The following is a 21771-nucleotide window of genomic DNA, read 5'->3' as shown; positions in this document are numbered from 1 at the left end:
TAGTGACATACTGTCTTCATTGAAATAAAATCACATTTTCTGAGTAAAAATATATTTTAGAGATCAAGCATGTTGTGGCATTCCAAAAATTATGTTCTAGGCTATTCCAGTAATTTAATGTAAGCAGTTGTTCATATTTTTAAATAATGAACAGCTTTTGACATAATAATCAGTCAATTTATATACTTCTAATGTAACGTTAGCCTCGATTTCCAGCCTCTCTTCTTGCCTTTTCGTTTTTTGAGTTGTCTATCCTTTTCATGCAATCGTTATAATGTGTTTTTGTGAGTGTGTGTCTTTATATTATAAATATTACAACTGATGGAGTACAACAAAATATAATCTAAACTATCAGTCTCAGTTGTTTTTCATTTGTATTTCTGATAAATGCGACACCTACAACCACTAGGTGGCGATTTCACCCCTTTCAGCCTTATGCACATCACACACAAACAGACACACACACGACACACACACACAATTTCTCACACACACAATTTCTCACACACACAGAGATAAACCAAACTCGAGACAGTAAGAAGCATATTTAATGTGTTGAAAACAAACAACCATTGTTGCCATGTCTCAATTGAGTTATGTACAATATTGGATTTGGATTCAATATGCAGAACAATTGCAGTCAAGACTTTATAGGGATATAAAATATGTTAAAGAAAGTATAATTCATTAGCAATCAGCAGGACAAACATCAAAGTGGCAATCAATGCAGAGTCATTGATAGCCAGTTGAAATACAGAGTAGCTTTGTACTTTTTTTTAGTTACTCCTCTGCATGAGAAGACTGTTGCAATGCACTATACATTTCTGTATTGCAGTGTAGTGTGACTTCAGGTCAGGTGCATCTGTACTGATAGTATAAAAGTATAATAGGACATTCAATAAAATAAAGCAAAAACAGCACACGGGTCAACCAACTGAAACAAACAATAAGACCAAAGAAAAGCTCCTTTGCCTGAGAAAAAAGGGCAAAGGAAGAAATTACAGTATCTTCATCGCAGTTTCTAAACGTACAGTGGCGACAACAAAGCAGGCTGTAGACACTCGAACCATGGGTCCAGAGAGAGGATGGATTGAAGTCGAAGGACAGAGAGAATGGTAGCTTGAGGGGGGGGCGATGAGGTGGGAGGCAGCAACCCTGGTGACAAGTGACATCCCTCTTGGGAATAGATTGTGCCAAATGCAGCCCCCTCATTTCCATCTCCCACTAGTAAGCTTTTGACCTTTGACCCATGACGGTCATCGCTACTCCAGCTTGAGGAGCTCCACGTCGAAGAGGAGAGTGGCGTTGGGGGGTATGACCCCGGGGTGACCGGTTGCCCCGTACGCCATGTCTGGCGTGCAGGTAATCCTCGCCCTTTGGCCAAGGCTCATCTTGGAGAAGGAAGAGAGAGGATAGCAGTAGTTCAGGGGTCAATCATTACGTGATTACATGATGCAACACAAATGAACCGATCTTAAAGGGGACCTATTATGCTTTTTCGACTTTTATGACCTATAAACGTTGTTATAATGATTGATAGTCATGTTTAACCATACTAAAGTGTCAAATAATGACGTACATGCATTTCAACGTATTCCCTGCTGACAGTCTGGGGTGGCTGTGCAGAGCGCTAAACACTCGGGACAACATTTGCGATTCACTTGTTCACATTTCCGGGGAAATCATCTACGTAGAGGCACTCCTGCCGCGCCCCCATATGCCTGGTCAAGTCTGACCGCGCGCGCGCTTCAAGGAAGGTAACCAATCACAACGAGTTCGATTGGCAGGAGGGGGGCTAGGGGGATGAGAAGGACGAAACCGAGCGTTGACAGAGAATGCTGAAAGCGCCCAGATGAGAGGAAGAGTTTCCCGAAAATCTACATCGTTTTTTGTGTATGTTTAAACATGACTATCAATCATTATAACAACGTTTATAGGTCATAAAAGTCGAAAAAGCATAATAGGTCCCCTTTAACCATTTACAAAAAATCTGTATTCATTATCATTTGAGAACTTAAGTTTGATTAAGGTAATCGATTTGTTCCCCAAGCATACTACATTTACTTGGCAACGGGGAGTGTAGTGGTGAATGGATGTGAAGACAGCTAAACCTGAACTGCCTTGCACTTGACCTGAATGCATTAACAAATGACAAACCTAACCTGCATGGCATGTAATGCTTCTCCTCCTTACCTGAGCCACTCCATCCTCCCAGCCCTTGATGACTTCCTGCCGTCCAATCTTAAATTTGAAGGGCTTGTTTCTGTCTCGTGAAGAGTCAAACTTCTTTCCATTTTGCAGCATACCTGCAACCACAAGAAAAGTCATGTAATTACAGACCAACCGAACCGGTACAATAGAGTTGCATCATCAAATGCTTAAATGGAAATGTAATGATTTGAATAAAATATCACTCTGTTAGTACATGGTTAACGTCCTCAATTTACATTTCACTATATTATTTGCCTTTAGCACTTCAGTCGATACCAGGTCCAAGTCAAATAGTTCCATGTCATAAAGTTGTGGCATAAGGTTTTTCCCTGATCAAAGGCTAATCTTTAAAAAATATATATTATTAAAAGGGGCTATCTCCCAAAATAGGAATCCATTTCACATCCGTCTCATGTCAAGACCCCGGGGCTTGTTTTCAAATGACCCGACTGAAGAATGGAAACATGGTACAGGAAGCAGTGGCCTAGTTCCGTTAAGATTATTTCCCCTCCATCCCCACCCCCACCCCAATGTTAAATAGGCCATTCCTACACCGGTATGTTGGAAAAAACATAAAGGAGGACCAAACGGGGAAAGGGATACCGCAGTACTGCGCAGTACCGCGCCACTCTGAACTGTTATCGCATCCAGCAACGATAAACCCCATTAGGGGCTAAGTTAGAGTGTCTGCCAGACGTTAATGGAGAGAGAGACAACAAACACAGTTAGTCTGGGGCCAAGGAAAGTTAGAAGAGAGAGAGAGAGAGAGAGAGAGAGAGAGAGAGAGAGAGAGAGAGAGAGAGAGAGAGAGAGAGAGAGAAAAAAAGTTAGACTGGGGCCAAGGAAAGGCAGAAGCGAGAGAGAGAGAGAGAGCGAGAGAGCGAGAGAGAGAGAGAGAGAGAGAGAGAGAGAGAGAGCGAGAGAGCGAGAGAGAGAGAGAGAGAGAGAGAGAGAGAGAGAGGAAAGTTGAGCTATGATATTTTCTGTGTCATGAGGAGTGAGATAACATTCCGGGTAGTCATCAGACCTCGGGTTTAAATCAAGCTCACACCCCACAGCCTCCATCTTTGAAGTCTCTGAAGAAAGCAACAATGAGACAAGTCCATGTGATTCATCCATCTCCAAAATGGAATTAAGATGTGTGTAATAAACGGTCACACAAAAATAAAGCAACAGCTCAAAATTAGAGTTGACAGTAACACCGGCCTGATACTGTACGGCCTCTCCCGTTTCAATCCAACTAAACTTAGTCAGCTTCGCAGAACCCCTGGCTGCCAGATATCAGTTATCTGGTAATGTTCCAGTTCTGAAGTCACAGAGTTCATTCATGCATAGCATGACCGTTGGCACCAGCTAGGATTCACTGGGATTCAGACTATACTTTCAGGGATAATTTCTATAGTTCTTGTCTCGAGAAATGTTGTTCTAAAGTGTTTGGTCTAGCAAACCATGATGAATCTGACCCTACTCCCTTTAAGTCCCTTTAAGTCAGTTGAATTATTGGGACTAGAATGTCCCCACTCTTTTCTCTTGTACACTGTTTTATCATGTTGTTGTTGTTGTTTTTGCTTGCTCTTATGAATGTTTGATTTTGTAGTGTCAAGAAAGGGGCCCATAAATAAAATGCACTATTATTATTATTATGTCTGTCAATACTACATCCTGTGAGCGAGATTGGTCAGATATTAAATAAGCATTGATTGTATTTTACATAAGCTATTTGTGGGATGGTTTCTATGAGCACATCGCCCTCGCATCCAACGTTGTGTCTTACAGTGAGGCCGTTTCCCTTCATTGCTGGCAATAACGAGAAAATCCTCTCTTAAAAATACCCCGCTCAAATCTTTATGCTCATACCTCTTGGGGTGGACGATTTGGGAGTTTGGGATTGACCAACAGTGGCACAAACCCTTCTCAGGGACTAGAGTAGACTACTAGACTAGACTAGGCTACACCCCATAACCGATAGCCGACAATCTTATCATTATGTTCCCTGGCCTGGGGCTATGTAAAGGGGTGGTGCTAGGTCTATCTGTCCTTCTCTGTGATAATCTAATGCTCATGGTTCACTCCCTTTCCTGCCGGGTCCACTCCCTAACTCTGTGCTGAGAGTGTTACCCGGCTCAAAGCCGTGTTGCTATACGGCTAGCTGTGGAGCAGCAGTTAGCCACAAGGCTATTTTTACCCTGCTCACTGTAGCTACCCATCTCAGTGTCCGGCTACGTCGGCTAGTTGCTCTGGCCCGCGCGCACAGGTGTAACCGGATAGTGTTTGTGTAGGGCTAGCTGTTGGCGGCACGCTCCTACATGGACGTGTCAAAGCAAAAACTGTTTTCAAAAAGTGGGAATGAGATGTCTGAACAAAGCTGAAACTGTGACATTGCGAAATAAGACATTTGACTTTCCAATCCCCCTCAACCGACTCATTTCACCCAACGTGGGAGACCCGGGGCAAAGAGCTAGAAGTATGGTAGGCTGGGAGCTGGGTGAGGGGTCTAATTGGGGGCTGCCAAGGTCAAATGTCAATCAGTTGTTAAAAGCCCACCCACATACTTTCCTTCACTTTCCCCAGGACAGCCACACAATACAAACATGCAGTTCACCGCCAACCATCGTAGTATTAATCCAGTGTGTGTATGTGTGTGTGTGTGTTTGTGTTTGGGTTTAGCATTGTCTAGAATATCTACTTAGTTTCAGATGTGTACCTCGAGTCTGATCTCAATGCTTGTGTTAGCTGGTTCGACAAGAGTATAACGCGTATTGAAATAGGTCTATAGAAATATACATGTACATGCTAATCTTCTTTAGCATAGTATTCTTTGCACAGGTTTAGGCAGCACACCTGAAACAACCCTACGATTTTGCTGTAGAATCCCATCACCAGAACCCCTTAGAGTTCGCGCATCAGATTGTCAAACACCACTTGGTGACAGACATGAATGCTGAACGCTCCTTCCTCCGGCTGTCGCCCTCGCTCTTCACGGCTGACAGATTAGAGAAGAGTGAGACACCGTAGCGCTAAACTCCCACGGCCCATTGCATAACACCAGGCATTCTCCCCTGCAGAAGCCGAGACTTGGCTATCTCCTGAACGGCAGACCCGTGTTTCCCGGTCTATTTCTGTGCGACACTCAGACCCGCCAAAGTGCTGCGGTGAGTCTCTCTGCTTCATCACATTTCACCCGCCAAGACGAGGAGGAGGTCAAACATGGTAAGGAGCAATGGCCCCTTTTAGCCATGACGTTGATTGTAACGTTTGGATCCCCCTGTGTTGTCAGTGGTAACCTCTCTGTTGTTGTCACAACCAGAACTCCCTAACCCCTTGCTAATAAGGATCAATTGCTTTTTTCCTTGCTTTATAATAACCTTAACCTGAAGATGGAGGAAGCATGACACACCAGGCAGGAGAACATGACCCCTTCCCTGATATATATGCCCATGAAGGCAAGGTAATGTTAATCCTGAAAGTGTAAGACTTAACAGGGCAACAATCGTTGACGTCCAATGAGGGCCCTATTGTAAAAGCCACAGGAACACCTTAAATACAACATAGATTTATATACAAAGTTGGGCAGAATAACAAACAAACTTTATGTTTATTTTGCGTTGGAGCGAAAGGTTCAAGTGGATCCTGTGTCCACCCGGCACCTAAGAGGGGGTGTAGGCTGATGGCGTTGACCGCCTGAGCTAATTTAAGCATCCACAGCGGATGCAACACTCCTACTGCAACCGCCCAAGAGCTTGCAGCATCTCCAAGGTCCTTACACGTTACACGCCATCTACTGTGCACGTGTGTATGTGTGTGTGTGTGTGTGTGCATGTGAGAGGGTGTGTGTACTCTACATACTATGAATGTCAGTGGTTGAGACGTGATACCCCAAGATGGCAGGGGTCCCAGTACAGTGTTGCGTGGGTTCGTAAACGTCGCCTATTAGGGTTGATTAAGGAAATTCCATTGATATGTAGGAGTTCTAAATATAAAGCGCGACCCTACCTACCCTTCTGCCTCTCGGAAACAATGTTTAAGAAGAGGTTGAGTTCCCCTGCCTGCTGAAAGGCTCCCGGTTTGATCCCCAGTCTCCTCAGGCTACCTTGAGCCAGAGGCTTTACCCCTCCTGAGCCACCGCTTAAAGACGTGCATCGGAATTAACTTTAATGTTGCTTTGGATGAAAGCATTTGCAAAATGAATAAACAGTACATTAAACCAATTAAAGGTACAACCTTTGATTACCGGGATGCCTCTTCCCTGAGCATGACGCAATCAATAATTATGGAATAGGATTATTCAATCTTAACAATATGAATAAACCAAAGACTGGAGGCCTTGTGAAAACCTGTTTTGCTACAATTAAGTAATTGCCACGCTGTTCCTGACGAAGAGTAGCCATCCGACCAACGGCAAACACAACACAAAAAAACGCAACCACTTACAAGCAAGCTCACTACTATTTACGACCATGTACAACTATGAAGTAATTAATCTTAACTGACATTGAGCTGCATTGAGATACATGTCGTTAAGGAGCATGAGGACGTTGGGGTTCGAACACAGTTCTTTTTGGTTTGGAGTTGAACACTCTGAGCACTACCATATCCCCATGGGTGAGGTAAATTGATCTTATCTCGTCTGGGAGAGCTCTGTCGGGGGGGGGGGGGGGGGGGGGGGGACACAATGTACTGAGGTCTGGGATGGGCTCCCGCAAGATGAAGAATAAGAAACCTGCCTTTTGTTGACGTTCTGTCTGACCTACTTGTCATGACTCCCATGCCCAAGGGATAAAAATGTGTTCTCCCAAACAGCCCCTTTATTGCCTCGCCCTCCAATCGGTATGTGCGTGTGTGTGTGTGTGTGTGTATGTGTGTGTGTGTGTGTGTGTGTGTGTGTGTGTGTGTGTGTGTGTGTGTGTGTGTGTGTGTGTGTGTGTGTGTGTGTGTGTGTGTGTGTGTGTTTGTGTATTAGCATTTAAATGGTGGCTTGGTGCCTTTTCATTAAAGACATTTTCAGAGCGGACAGGAAAACCCACAAGACATGAAAAAGCCGAACACGCAAACGCAGGCAACCAATTTGCACAACTTAAACCACGGCATATTTCAATAGACCTCCAGTATATATTCTCCATAAATTATTAAAGACACATTTCCCTAAGAATTTACAATGTGCACTTTGCTTATTTTTATCTCAAATGTTGAATTCAAACCACGCTTTGTATCTTAAATGTATCCTCAATACATGTATCTCAAAATGAAACTAGAACATACTGATTAAAAAAAGGAACAATCATTTTTGTGCTTCCTCTCCTTTTGATTCTATACTATAATTATGTATCATCCATTCTTGTAAATCACACTGGATTAAAGTGACTTCTAAAAGACTAGATTTGAAGGTGACCAAGCAGACAGCAAAAGCTGCAGAGGTGTGAATGTTGTTGGGTGAGACCAGTGTATCTCTGCAGTCGTTACCTATGTAATGCACCACACACGTCTGGCCCTTCTTTGGAAATGTTCTTCCTGTGAAAGGGGGTAAAAAGGGACAGAAAAAAAAGTACAAAAGAATGTGTTATTGTGTTTTTCCACGACCCAGACGTTGGTAATCTTATATCCTCGTCGAAAAATGGGGATTAAGACTTTCAACGTGTTCTTGGCACAAATGTTAAATCCTCCTCATGGAGTGGTATGTGGAAGGCTACAAAGTACCTTCTAGCATTCGCACTTGCGTGTAGATACCTCTGAATTAGCAGCCTTGAGAACAGAGGGCTATCACATTCCTGACGTGCGTTTGTGTACTACACAGTTTACTAAACATGTGTAGTGTGCATGATGCTGGCCTAACGCCTGCCGGTCCCAGATAGATGTCCCTAGTCCCTGTCTAGACAACGTCTGTGTCTGTCTGATTTAAGAATCGATCGAGCTTTACTATAGCTTTTAATTTGTAGCCCAAGTGGTTGCCACCAAAGTACTGCCGAGCATCTGCCGTGGGATTAATGGAGAGAGGTGGTAGTTAGACGGTACTTCATTCTCCTCATTTCATTGTAGGATTTATGGAAATCTGTCTGAACGGGAGGGGGCCAGACGCGTATGCCAGAGCAAATAAAAACTGATATTCGTCTGCCTTCCCGGGCTGGGCCTATGTTGCACCCCGACCAGAGCTGCAGTATCAATGACTTTTTATTGATGTTATTTGATTGATGATTCATCACTACACTATACATGTCTGAAAATATTTATTAATGGGGGATTGTACAATTCCAATAAAAAACATAATTCACGTGCATATTTTCAGTCAAGAGGACATAATCTATAAACACTCCTCATATGGACTTGGTCGGGCTGCTTCAGACCTCCATGTAGTGCATTACGATCAGTAGAGTGGACGATCACTGTCTCGACCATCCGTGGACGTTTAGGTTTCCCCTCGCATGCGCTTTAAAATGTAACACCCGTGTTTCCATTTGTAACTATGGCTACTTAGGCAAGACACATGATCGGCTGTACGCATTCACCACAGAAGCGATGAGCCTCAGTCGGAAACCTTCAATGTAACTACGCCGTTGTGTATCCCGTTGTTATACCTACGCCCCCTCCTCTTGGATGTATAGAATACATGTCGTTAATGCTTATTTAGAAAAACACACAAAGCACACATGACATCCCCAGTGATGTGAGAGCCGCAGGAGTGAGTGGAGCGATCTAGAAAAATATGTCAGGTCAAGCGAGGAGGATGACAACAGAAACGAGGTGTAACTGAATCCACACACCACCGACCCACACGATATGGGATATCTATATTTAACATGATAAGTAAACATTCCTTGTAGGATGCAAATGTGCACTGACGTTGCGTTAACAATCACAGACCGACGATGGCATTGGCCATCGCACACAAACACGTAAAAATCTACATACCATCTCCGGGGGATATCGATTCCACTTCCACACCCATTACTGCACTAAATGAGACGTGGTTCCTAAAGCATTGAGTCTATAAAGAGTGCTAATCTAATGCTGCAGCCACTTAACGGGCTCAACACGGAGGGAGCATGCATTCAGCGACCACCAGCATCTGCACTGTGCCAACCCAAGATGTGGTCATTAAACTGTCGGATAGAGATGTATAACCTCCCCCCCACCACCACCCATCCCCACCACCCCCACCCCCTCAAATATCATCACTATCCTGTTGTTTTACTCGAGGAGACTCGATACTTTAATGTATTAGTTGTGCATGTGTAATGTGTACTGTCCGCTGTTACATGTTACATTATGTTGTATTATCAAAAAAACATTTTGACCCAGATTATACTGCAAATTTCAGAGCAGCCCAACCCAGGCAGCCAAACCAAAACTGCAGCTAAACAGTGCTCCCATGTGGACTAAAGTAAAATAAAATAAAAGTCGTGCCGTTTAATGGACTTCATATCCCACAAGTCCATTGGGTTTCGGTTTGTTTCCGGGTTATGAGAAGTAAACACTGGGAAAACGTGAGTTGGCCGCGGGAAAGAAAACAAGGTAACGGACCCAGAAACTGAGCAATGCAAACATCATATTTATTTTATATTGCGCTCTTAGCGCTTTATTACATTGAAAATAGACACACAGTTTGTCTTATATGATCTTTTTCTTTTGGAAATTCTACACAGTTACATGACCTGAGTCTCTTGACTTTGATGTGTTCACCTAAAGTGCTGAATACATCAAACCACAGGGCTGCCAGGTGGGGGAATACCTACCTCGCGTTTGAGTCGCTGCTAAGCGTGTGGGATCTGCGTCACGGAGGTAATCAGCTCTTAACCCCCATCCCTAAGGCATGGACAGGGGATTAAGTCACGTACATTGAAGGGGACAAGTCGTCTTCTATTGCTGGTCTGTGAATGGCTACAGCCGTAGCCAGGGCGCTCAGCAACAAGACGACCCTCTTCCGATCGGATACGGTCTATCTCTACTTTTGAATAAGTTGTGGTTTGATTCTTCATATTTCAACTCAAGCGCGCAATTCTTGTTTAGGATGGAGCTGGGTAAGGCGAAGCTCTTGAAGACGGGCCTCAACGCCCTCCACCAGGCCATCCACCCCGTCCATGGGATCGCATGGACGGACGGAAAGCAGGTCTGCCTCACGTCCATCTTCTACGTCAGCGGCGAGGTGAAATTTGGGGACACGAACGTCATCGGACAGTTCGAGCACGTCTTCGGGCTCTTCTGGGGCCCGCTATGCTGCAAGGGCTCCCCGGCGCTGCTCGCCGTCCAACACAAGAAGCACATCACCGTGTGGCAGCTGCAGCTCAGCGCCCAGGAGCCCAACAAGCTACTGTGCACCCAGACGTGCGAGATGAGCGAGCCCTTCCCCCTGCTCTCCCAGGGCTGCGTGTGGCACCCCAAGCAGGACATCCTGGCTGTGCTGACCAAGCGTGACGCCTCCGTGCTGTTCTCGGTGCGGGTGGACAACCGCCGGACGAAGGCGGACATCTGCGCGTCGGGGTCGGTCCACTGCGCGTGCTGGACCAAGGACGGCACGCGTCTGGTGGTGGCCATGGGCAGCGGCCTGCACTCCTTCATGTGGAACGACGTCAACAAGAGCCTGCTGCCGTGCGCCTTCTGCCCCGTGTTCGACGTGGGCGGCAACGTCTGCGCCGTGCAGCCCACGGGCGAGTCCCAGGTCGCCGTGGCGACGGAGCTGCCGCTGGACAAGCTGTGCGGCCTCAACGCCAGCATGGCGTTCGAGATGCCGGTGCGCGACGCTCCCTCCCGCCACGGCCACCCTCAGGACGCCTGCGACGGCGGCGGCGGGCTGGAGTCGTCGCGGCGGCGGTTCCTGGAGACGGCGTGCACCTCGCTGGCGTCCTCGGGCCCCGTGGACCTCACCCAGCTGCTGGCCCGCCACCGCCGCTCGGACCCCAGCCCGCTGCTGAACCTGACGCGGCGGGACGCGGCCGTGACGGCCTCGGGCCAGGACTCGTCGCACCTCATCCTGGTCACCTACGAGCGCAAGGTGACCACCAGCCGCAAGGTGACCATCCCGGGCATCCTGGTGCCGGACATCGTGGCCTTCGACCCGCGCGGCACCACGGTGGCGGTGGCGTCCAACGCCTGCAGCATGGTGCTGGTGTACTGCATCACGGCGTCGGCCGTGCCCAACGTGCAGCAGATCTCCCTGCAGACGAACGAGCGGCCCAAGGGCGCCTGGTTCCTGAGCGACAAGCTGCTGCTGCTCATGGTGGGCCGCCAGAAGAGCTCCGGGGACTCCGTCTTCCTCCCCTCTTCCTCCTCTTGCTCCTCCTCTTCCTCCAACATGGACAAGTACGTGCTGCGCCTGGTGGCCAGGGACCTCATGCAGAGCAACGGCCCCGCGCCGGACCCGGCCCCGGCCTGCGTCTCGCCCTCCTCCGCCTTGCTCCACCGCGCCCCCGACTCCCCGGGTCCCCAGCTCCCCTACGAGAGGGTGAGGCGGCACTCGGACCTCATGCCCCGGATCGAGCGCCTGGGCCAGGGGATCAAGGATCTGGTGCTGCCGGGCGGGGCGGTGGTGTGCTGCCCTGGCGGCAGCAGCGGCGGCAGCAGCAGCAGCAGCAGCATTAGCAGCCGGCATAAGCTGGTGGAGGAGGTTGTGCCGGCACCGCCGCTGGTGCCGAGCGGGGAGGCCAGCCCCGGGACCAGCCGGGCCAACGTCTCGGCCACCTCCAGCAGCTCCTCCATCACCGCCGACAACTTCGACATGGAGGCGCACATCGTGGGCCGCATGCACGCCAACGCCGCTCTCGCCGCCGCCGCTAGCGCCACCCACACCCACACCACCACCGTCGCCCACACCCCCCCCGCCGCCGCGGGCCTGGCCCTGACCTTAAACCGGGACTCGAGCCGGGCAGCCAGCACCCCGGCCCTGCGCCACGAGGCCCCCGACAAGCCGGCGCCGCCTCGGCCGGCGACGCCCACGACGCCCGCGGCGGACAGGTGTGGGTCGGCGGCGGGGCGGGAGCGAGGCCTGGAGCAGCTGGTGGAGAACATGGAGCGGCTGTTTTCGCGCTTCTCCGACGTGCAGCAGTGCGTGGTGGAAATACGGGACTACGCCCAGAACGGGAAGAGGGCCATCGCCGCCGCCGCCGCCGCCGCGTACCCCGGCGCGTACGAACCGCCGTACGTCAACGTCACGTGTCAGGTGAGAGGGAGAAGTAGGCTTGGTTATGGTTTCACGTTGATGCAACGCAACGGGGTTGCGGACCCTTTTACGTCCTCGCGGACCCTCCTTGCGTCCACCCCAAGGACCTGACGTGAGCCTCCCAAAAATGTTAACCTTGCGTCGAAGGCGACGCAGCAGCGAGGGCTGTGATTGGTCGGCTCACTAAAACCCGACGCAGAACCAAAACAGGTTCACGACTGCGTCGAAGCGTCTGCGTAGTCGTTGCGTTGCGTCGTCGACGTGGAACCATAACTGAGCCTGGAGTGTAGTGTTGTTTTATTAGATGTTTGTGTGCACAGTCAAGGTGGTAGCGTGCGTTTAGATCACTATATACACATATGGTGTCCATGTGTTTTTCGGATTGGTGGTGGTGGTGGTGGTGGTGGTGGTGTTGGATATAGGATTTCCCTGCTGTTCTTATATTAGCTGCTCCAAAGACAGACAGGGTGGCTTAAACAGGCCTAATCCTCCTTCCACCGCTACTTTCTCTTCAGGGATTAGCCGGAGGAAAGTCCTCGCCTAATGGAGTTGGCGAAATGAGCGTCTGCTAGCTTTGATTAAGGTCACTCTGAAGGGAAGAGTTGAGTAGGGAAGAGCACATACCGACTACCAAGTGAATATCTGGGGTCGGACATGCATCTGATGGAATCCTTGAGCAGGGGGGGGGGCTAGGAGTTCATAGCAGGGGGCTAGGCAATCAAGTTGTTTAAATACAAAAAGGATACATGCAAAAAAATAGGGGGGCATAAGTTTTAAATTAAATTTCATTCATGATTTACACTTTACAACTGCGTTATTTATCAGACGCTTATCATCCAAAATGACTTGAAGTGAATACAGATCAAAGCTGATGAACAAGGCACAGGGTTTGGGGGTTGCAGGATGGCTACAGGTCAGGCATAGGGGTGAGCAGACCCAGCACCTATTAGACAAGGGCTCCCCCACCCCTACACGATTTAAAGCAGTTCTAGCAGACTCTTTTATCCAAAGTGACTTACAAAGGTTCACATTCACACACCGACGCCGGGTCAACCCTGCTGACCGCCAGCTCGTCGGGAGCGGTTAGGGGTCTTGCTCTGGGACAACTCACCACTCAGCTAGAACCTGAGCGAAACCGATCCTACGCTGCCCCCTGCTCACTTCGCTACGCTACGATCTGAATCTGTGAATGCGTCTGGTCCTTTAACAGAAGCAGCTGTCGGAGAACGTTTTCACGGACGAGCGCAGGCCCGTGCTGCTGTGCGAGGGGAAGCTGCGACTGAGCGCGCTCCATGACCTCTTCAACCTCACCACGGTGGAGATGGTGTACGGTATGTCTCGTCGATGTGTGTCTTCTTCTTCTTCTTCTTCTTACTCGTTTGCGGTGAGCCTGCACTGTGTCACTCTGGATGGATGTCATCAGGGGTCCAGCGGTGCTATGATGTTATGGCAGAACATCTGGGAGGGAGAGGGCACAGAACCTGGGCCGGAAAGCAGGACACCAAGGGGTAGAGTGATGCTGCAGAGATATTGCACAGAACAAAACTCGTTTGAATTTACCCTGATCTACTGCCGCCTCTCGTTTGTATTCTGATGGAAGCTCGGAGAATGTTGTGACCCTGGACCAAAGGTTGAGAGAGGTGTGTGTGTGTGTGTGTGTGTGTGTGTGTGTGTGTGTGTGTGTGTGTGTGTGTGTGTGTGTGTGTGTGTGTGTGTGTGTGTGTGTGTGTGTGTGTGTGTGTGTGTGTGTGTGTGTGTGTGTGTGTGTGGGGAGACAGAGAGAGAAAAGGAAAACACTGTTATGTGTAGCACAGGAGTATCCCTTGAAGGTGAGGTATGAGCTGTGTCGACTAAAACCCTGATTACACGTGTGTGTGTGGCAGGTTCACGTTTACATTCGAGATCAGCTGAAAGTCTGTATACATCAACAAAGTGGTATTTTCCAACCTGGAGGAACATTAAAGCATGAGGAGTGGACTGCTTATTAGCGCAAACGTTCCAATCTTCCCGTTTGCTACGTTGGCGAGTGTGTATGCTATAATTGGAGGTGATTACAGATTAGCCTAGCCTGGATTAGATGGGACGACTGAACAGATGGGGGTTTACCTCTTGCTCTTCCCACATGGACTGTTGTTGTTTTTAGAACTTGCGCTATATTCATTTAGTTTTTCCTTGGGGACTATGAAATTGTTTGTACCAAACATTTGATGTATTGTATTGTGTATTTAATTAATGTGTCATTTGTTGTTGTTCTACGGTCAGAAAATCTGCCCTGTGGCCAATGAAAGTTCTTGTCAATTAGTGCCTCACATTCACTCATTCGTACATTCATTCATACACTCACTCATTCACCCATTCTTGCACCCATTAATTCACCAATTCCTACACATGACTGCGGTGTCGCTCATGTAAGGCAAACCCCAACTCGCCGGGAGCAGCTTGGGTTGGGTGTCTTGCTCATGGGCCCCTCAACACTCAACCAGGAGGAACGATCGCCCGGTGTTTTAAACTCCTTCCATCATGCTCTTCTTCTGTGGTTGCAGGACCGCTGTGGATCGTGTTGGTGGCCGACGCCAACGGCTTCATACCGCTGACCTTCAAGTCCCGGGACGAGGTCACCGTACGGAATGCCCTCAGGAAGACCCCGCTCCTGTCCCCCGGGAGCCCGGACACCCCCGGCCCAACCTCTCCGGTCCTGGCCCCGTCCCCGACGTTTCCTCCGCCCCCACCCCCAGTCCCTGGCCCCTCGTCCCCCACCCCCACCTCCACCTCCACCTCCAGCCCACCCTCCACCCCCACCCCTGCTCCCAGCCCCAGCCCAAGCCAGAGCTCCATCCCAGCGACGACGGAAGCCTCCACGTAGCGACCGCGATAACCGTTGGGACTTGCCGTCGGAAAGGACAACCGTATTCTCCGCCGTGTTTAAACTACGGGACTTAAAGACAAAACAAGCCTAACCTCATGCATGTATCATAAGAAGACCAATTTAGCGATCGTCAAAGAGAATTGGCTCTGAATGGATGCGTAGATTTCAAAGCAGAGCTCTGCTGAAGGATTCACGTACTTCGTGATTTATTTTTGTACTGGTGTGCCGTGCTTTCTACAAATGTGACGTTTACTTGCGGGATGCTTTGAAACCAAAACCTACTTGAATGTCGAGGGATTACCATAACAAGCCAATCAGGCTGATATGCAGTCAGTTTGATATTTTTATAGTTTATGATTATTTTGGCAGGAGATAATTATTTTTTATGTTTTAAGGCCCATTTGCAACGTAGATTAAAAGGCAGTTTTGGTTGACATTGCTGTTCAAACGTTTGATTTTTTTCTAAATAATTTACAGAGACGTTAAATGATCATCTTAAATGTATAAGGATTAAAGGCTTATATTACAGAAAATAAATTATTTGCACAAAATGTGCCCTCTGAATATTCTATTAATTTCCTCTGAGAAAGTAGATGTGAAGTACTTATTACCAGAAAGTATATATACCCATGCTAATGTGACCATCATGATCCACACGTCATATCATAGCACTAAACCGCAACCATATACTAGTTAAGTGGCACAATGTCTGTTTTTGGGTGGTTTGTGTTGACACTGAACTACTGTAATGCACCACTAGAGGGCGCTCGACTCAAGAGAAAAGGCTCATGATACAGGCATCGTTTTGTGCACAGGCGAAATGACTATGATATTCCGTCAGCCAACTTTTACAATATTTTATTATGTCCATATCAACCCACTGTAATCTGATTCCATTAATAAATACTCGCAATGCATAACTTAACACTGCAAAATAAGATATACATTCTTCTATATAAATAAGTCATATATATATATATATATATTTAATATATTCAAGATGGCTATGTCCATGTGAAAACACAGAAACTTAAGAAATGTTTACGTGAAAACAAAATTAGATCAGTGTAATATACACTATAATATAGAGAACGTTCCGGAATGAATCTGGAAACGGTTTTGCTTCTTCTGCCCTCAGGTCAAGGTCACACACTGCTCGAGTTCTCCATCGTTTTGGACATCATGCCTTGTTTCCTGTTCGGGAGCGGGGGGGGGACATCATTCATTATCAAATATTCATTATGACGGCTATAAATAGATAACATCAGAATCGACTAATGGTGAGCTGCTGTTCACATTGAGCAGCAAAAGATCAAAGCCCCACTTAACTGACCACAGATTGTGATGTTAATTCGCCATTACAAACCGTTTAAAAATAGACCCCTTAGTGACAGCACAAGTGGGAGTGTCCACCCAGATGGACACACCGATCATCCTACCCAACCTGAAAGGCTGGCTATAGTGTTATTAGATTATAAAGTTGCTTTTCAAGTTGTGTTTTTAGATTTGTCCTTCTGTGTTCCCATGATAATCCAGCCGATATTAACAATTAATACAGCTGATTACATCGTACTAAGCATTGGCTCTGACAACGTCTCACTTCCTCATTCAAGATCAACTGTCAACTGTCACGCTTAGCACTCTCTGACTCAACAGAACAAACTTGACCCGAACTGTTTGCTTTGGGACATGACCTTGGATTCCCGAAATGTTGGTCGGGATGTCACCTGATATGTAGGCTATATGGGTTTGCGGGAGATTGTTGACTTTAACGCTATCAGATATTTGATGATGCGTTGTAGATTGAATTTATTTTATTATAAAAGGTTTGAAAGGTCACATCAAGGTTGTGTTTAAGGAAACCGCCTAATGACTTATCACGAGCAAACTGCTATTAATCACCTAATGTGGCTCAGTGCACATAAATTCACTATGACGGGATGTTCATTAGGTATAAGATAATGATTGTTGTAAAAAAAATATTAATAGTAATTGAAAAATAATTAAAAAACGTTTTGGAATGTTTTGAAACCACTGAAATCAACGTTTGCGATGGAAATCATCAAAATCACCCCGACTCATTAAAACCTCCTCAGCAAACCGTAAAACGTTTAAATTGAAGATGTCGTATTAGCGGCGTATCTGTGGTGGTCGCTCACCGTAGCTCCTCCAAACTCGTCCTGTTGCGCAGGCGCACTTCTTCGCTGATGGGGTAGAAGATGAGGATGATGAGGCCCGTGATAATGAAGGCCACCGGCGCCACACCGATCAGCAGCTTCAACGTGTACGCCACCGCAGGCTTCTGTTTGCACGAGCTCGTGTCGTACTCGGCGAACCTGTAGTCACAGACACACACACACACACACACACACATTAGAACCCTGTTTAATCTCAAGGAGCGGAGGTAAGACGTTAGCATGACAATCATCCCCAATTTCTATTGCGTTTAACAGCGTTATTCTTAAATCTGATGTTTGTTTCGCTTCATATTTGTTTAGACGAATCATGTGACTGAAGGTAAGGGAAAGCAAAATTGTCTATTAGCGGTGAACACAAACTCGTCAAGCACTAGAAAAAACTGTTAAAAGTGTTTAATGGGTTTAAACGATCACTGTATAGACTGGTCAATCTAGAAACACACTTGTTTCCTGTAACACAACAGGAAATAATGTGTTACTCCGCCCATTTCAGATTCTGGTTTCCAGCCAAGGCGCTGAGCTATCTATCCCCAGAAGTTCTGCTATAACAAAGTAAGACAGCTGGATCCGAGATTACTTTGACCTAAAAACAATTCTCGACACAGGTATCATTTTTTTTCTTGTTGCTCGCCTTATGAGTCATTATACATTATAATTGTAAGTCCCTTTGGATTAAAGCGTTTGCTAAATGCCCTAAATGCCAATGTAATTGTTATGATCATGCAGAGTCCATCTCGCTCTAACACGCGCTGATTGGCTCGTTGAATACTACTGGCAAACCTTGGAACCAATCATGCAACGGGCAACAAACCCCTGCGCAACGGTCACATTTATTTTTAAGTAGGCAGGGATTCAGGGGCCTAGAAACAGGCCGGTTACGTGCAAAAGGGAAGGCGCAAGACGTGTATGGTTGTTGACGTAAAAAGAAATAAAGACACCTGACACCACCAACCAATTATTCATGAGCCCCGCCCCTTCTCCCATGAGTGGTAATGCATCATCGTTGATGGGGGGGGCAGGGGGGGCTAATGCATGTGGTATGCGTGCCTGCCGCGCCTGAGTGTTTGTGTGTCTTTGAACGCAACATGCAACACGGGGGAACGTGTACACGCCTACACATGGTTACGGTGCAAGACCGTGATTGGCTATCAGCGATGGGCGTGAGCGAAGGGGCGTGGCGCCGACTTACTGCAGGCAGAGCGTGGACACGCCCAGGGAGATGCCCGAGGCGAACTTGGTGAAGAAGACGTAGAAGGAGTAGAAGATGGCCTCGTGGCCCTTGGAGGTGGGGTTGGCCAGGCGGAAGTTGTCCACCACGTCGGGCAGCATGGACCTGAACACAAACACACACACGGGGAGGTCAACGGGTTAGAGGCCCTGTGTTGGCTCGGGTTAGATCCTCAATAGTCCGTCCTGGGGCAAGACAGTCAAATCACTCGCTAATGTAATCCTCCACCGCCTCCCAAGACAGGGGAGAACCTCAGAAGCTCTACTTAAGCTGCTTTTTATTGAATCAATTTGAGCAGCTGCGTCTTTCCAAAGTGTCTCGCAGTCAATTCAAACACAGATCATGAAGACGCAGGTGGGTAGTCAGGGCGTCTTGCTCTTGGATGCCTTACGGGTGGGCTGAGGACGTGGGGGAATCCAAACCAGTACCTTTTCCTGACCCGCTGCTCTCACAGGCTCTGAAACCGCCGCACTAATAGCAACACAATTAGGTGAGGAGCAGTGGGCGGTGCCAGCCGCCACAAACGGTTGGATAAACAATCTGCCCTCCCAAAATAAACATGTCCGCCCAGAGAGGGGACGGGGGGGGTGGGGGGAGGGAGGTGGGAACCCCTGTAATTTGCTTTGCGAGGGAGGGGCCAGGGGAGGAGAGGAGATGAGTGAAGTGATCCCCCTGGAAACGATTAGCGTGGGTGTGTGTGGGGACGAGGATGTTGGGGTTTCGTCGGATGTAGTCGGATCAGCGAAGGGGACCCCCATGGGGGTGGGGAACACTGGTCCAGGGCCAGGGTAAACAACGACAACAACAACAATGACGGCTCATTCATTCATAAAGAACTGCAGCACACACATCACTGGTGTTGTGATGGCTGGTGTGCGTCTGTGTGTTTTGGGAGAAAGGCAGCTTGCATGAAACCACTAATGGTGGGTAAGCATGTTGGCAGACGCAGTGGTTCATAAGCTGCTGTTATATTATCAAAGGACGCTAATGCTTAACTACCGCTGGACAGAACCGACCGGAGCCCAAGTCCTGTTACCCAAACAAAAAACACTGGGCAGGCGGGATGCCAAAGTCAGATGAATGTCAAAGGCCTACTTTTAGCTGTAAGGGGCTTAATAGCTTTCAGGTTGTTTCATGTTTTGAAGCTGGATTAGTGGCCAGAAGTGTAAATAGTCTGACTTATTCACTACTATTCTGAAATTATACCTATTTTATAATTTTTTCTGTTATTTACTAATTTATGTTCGAATGATTTTTGGCTGATTATGGCCGTAAGTTAATCAAAATGCTTTCCAAAATGTAAATTTGTTAAACAGCCATTAAAAACATTTGGAACAAATTATGTACTTAAAAATCCGATTCATCCAGCTTCAAACCACTTCAATTCGTCGCAGGTTCACATTAGAATTTAGCGTAGCCATAAATCTTATCGTAGCTTGATATGAATAAAGTTGATTTGTTTTGAAGGGCTCACCATGGCAACAGCAGGGACGCCGCTACGCTCAGCCCGGAGGCGACGGCCACCACGTAGGCTACGGCCACGTAGGGGATGAACACCAGCATCAGGGTGAACGGCATGATCCACTGGAAGGTCAGAAGACAGATAAATACACAGGTTGCAAGAAGGACACATATCTGAGATCATGCATAGGTATCATGCATACAGAAGGGAAGGAGTGTCTCGGTGGGACCTAACATTACAAAATAATCCCAAAAAGTTAAATGAAAGCTGTTTGGATGAATCATCTGATAAATTAATAAATGACTGGGTTTTATCTCCCTCACTGCTTCTCAGATGAATATCAGATGAAAGCATCAATAACTAAATAGCATAAAATCATCTGTATTATTCCTCAGTAAATAGCCAGCTCCTTAGCGCTACCATGCATAATACTCGTTTTCTATTTTCTAGCAATTAAATTTGCACAAATCTGTTTAACTTCTTATAGTGCCATTTCGCCCATTCGTGACGGCACCCATTGAACTCTTGACCGTCCCTGGAAGGAGGGATCCCTAAATCTGAGTTCCATAATCAACCGAGTCTCTCCTTGCTTTTTCGGGGGCTACGGTAACAAGGGGGGACTGCCTTTGAGGCTCTAACTATGTTTAAGGGCTACGCACATAAAATGGGAATATTATAAGTCATCCGGAGAACGGGAGGCTGGCCGGCCACTCACCGAGATGCCACAGAAGGCGGCCGTCTTCTTGCCGAACCTCTGCAGGAACCACTGCCACATGGGGATGCTCACCACGGCCGAGACCTAGCGAGCCAATCAGAGAGGGGCGTGTGATGAACACAGAACACGGCGTCACGGTGGGGTTTCTGTGCTATGTGTATGTGGTCGCACAATACAGAGATACGCACGCACAGACAGCCACATGAACACCGACACCCACCTACACACAGACGCGTCACGCACACCCAATAATCGACAAGCAGCAACACTATAATGTGTCACAAATCATGTCACAGCAACCTTGATAATCCTCTGTGGGCAGACATTCACAATCCTTAGTAAATACGAAGGATGTTTCTCTGTAATGTAGCTGTGCATCCCCCTTCCATCAAACCCAGTCTTCTTAACTTGTGTGTGTCACAAAGTGTCTGGTTCATTTCGGGCCAGTCGATTGTTATGCATAGCCATTGCAAAATTTTGTGATTAGTCAAAATAACTTGGAGCTCTGGACTAAGAGATCCGGTGACTGAAAATGTTGCTAACCGAAAGCCCAGTTGTGTCGGCTGGAGCTTTTAAACCATTGTGTTTCGTGGGAGTCTCCTGGGAGGCTGAGGGAGTGGGGCAGGAGAAGGCCTACTCACCAGGATGGTCAGCACAATGTTCTGGAAGTGGTCCTTCAGGTCAACCGCGTACGTGCAGAACAGGACAAAGTTGCTTTGCACCAGCTGGGAGAAAATAAAGCACATGCCGGACATCGGAACCGTTAGTTGGATATTCTGGGCCCCTATACTGTCTGAGTCAGCTGCTGTCACTGGCTGTTTGGCTGTTTTCTGCAGAAGTGCAGAAAAATCCCCCCCCCCCCCCCCCCCCCCCCCTCACCAACACCAACACCACCACCACCACATCCTCCACCACCACCAACACCAACACTTGACAACTGACAC

The 21771-nt window shown here is 47.7% G+C and overlaps 3 protein-coding genes and 1 pseudogene across 7 annotated transcripts in view; 2 read left to right on the top strand and 2 right to left on the bottom strand.

The window, feature by feature from the left end:
* Positions 1-526: 526 nt before the first annotated feature.
* Positions 527-9350, bottom strand: fkbp1b (FKBP prolyl isomerase 1B). The gene is made up of 4 exons (XM_030345845.1): positions 9115-9350; positions 7672-7719; positions 2194-2306; positions 527-1391 (listed from the first exon to the last, which is right to left on the bottom strand). The coding sequence occupies exons 1-4, from the start codon at positions 9149-9151 to the stop codon at positions 1263-1265; spliced, it is 327 nt and encodes a 108-aa protein (XP_030201705.1). The 5' UTR covers positions 9152-9350; the 3' UTR covers positions 527-1262.
* On the top strand, positions 3583-3716 carry LOC115534937 (uncharacterized; annotated as a pseudogene).
* A 300-nt stretch (positions 9351-9650) lies between the features above and the next one.
* Positions 9651-16149, top strand: wdcp (WD repeat and coiled coil containing). 5 transcript variants are annotated; one of them, XM_030345694.1, is made up of 5 exons: positions 9651-9717; positions 9914-9984; positions 10213-12358; positions 13569-13689; positions 14902-16149. In XM_030345694.1, the coding sequence occupies exons 3-5, from the start codon at positions 10214-10216 to the stop codon at positions 15219-15221; spliced, it is 2586 nt and encodes an 861-aa protein (XP_030201554.1). In that variant the 5' UTR covers positions 9651-9717; positions 9914-9984; position 10213; the 3' UTR covers positions 15222-16149. The 5 variants fall into 5 exon arrangements, with proteins under 5 accessions (XP_030201554.1, XP_030201553.1, XP_030201556.1 ...); XM_030345693.1 differs by having other exon boundaries at positions 9652-9717; positions 9849-9984; XM_030345695.1 differs by having other exon boundaries at positions 9680-9717; positions 9892-9984.
* mfsd2b (MFSD2 lysolipid transporter B, sphingolipid) overlaps positions 16067-21771 on the bottom strand; it is a 25497-nt gene continuing 19792 nt past the window's right edge. Inside the window, 6 exon segments of the mRNA XM_030345697.1 lie at positions 16067-16418; positions 17384-17560; positions 18612-18755; positions 20125-20234; positions 20828-20911; positions 21469-21552. Of these exon segments, the coding sequence (XP_030201557.1) occupies positions 16370-16418; positions 17384-17560; positions 18612-18755; positions 20125-20234; positions 20828-20911; positions 21469-21552 (648 nt within the window). The 3' untranslated portion in view covers positions 16067-16369.

The sequence above is a fragment of the Gadus morhua genome, chromosome 21 (assembly GCF_902167405.1).
Source record: "Gadus morhua chromosome 21, gadMor3.0, whole genome shotgun sequence".
Taxonomy (NCBI): Eukaryota; Metazoa; Chordata; class Actinopteri; order Gadiformes; family Gadidae; genus Gadus; species Gadus morhua.
The sequence above is the reverse complement of the archived record's forward strand: the minus strand, read 5'-3'. Positions and strand labels throughout refer to the sequence as shown.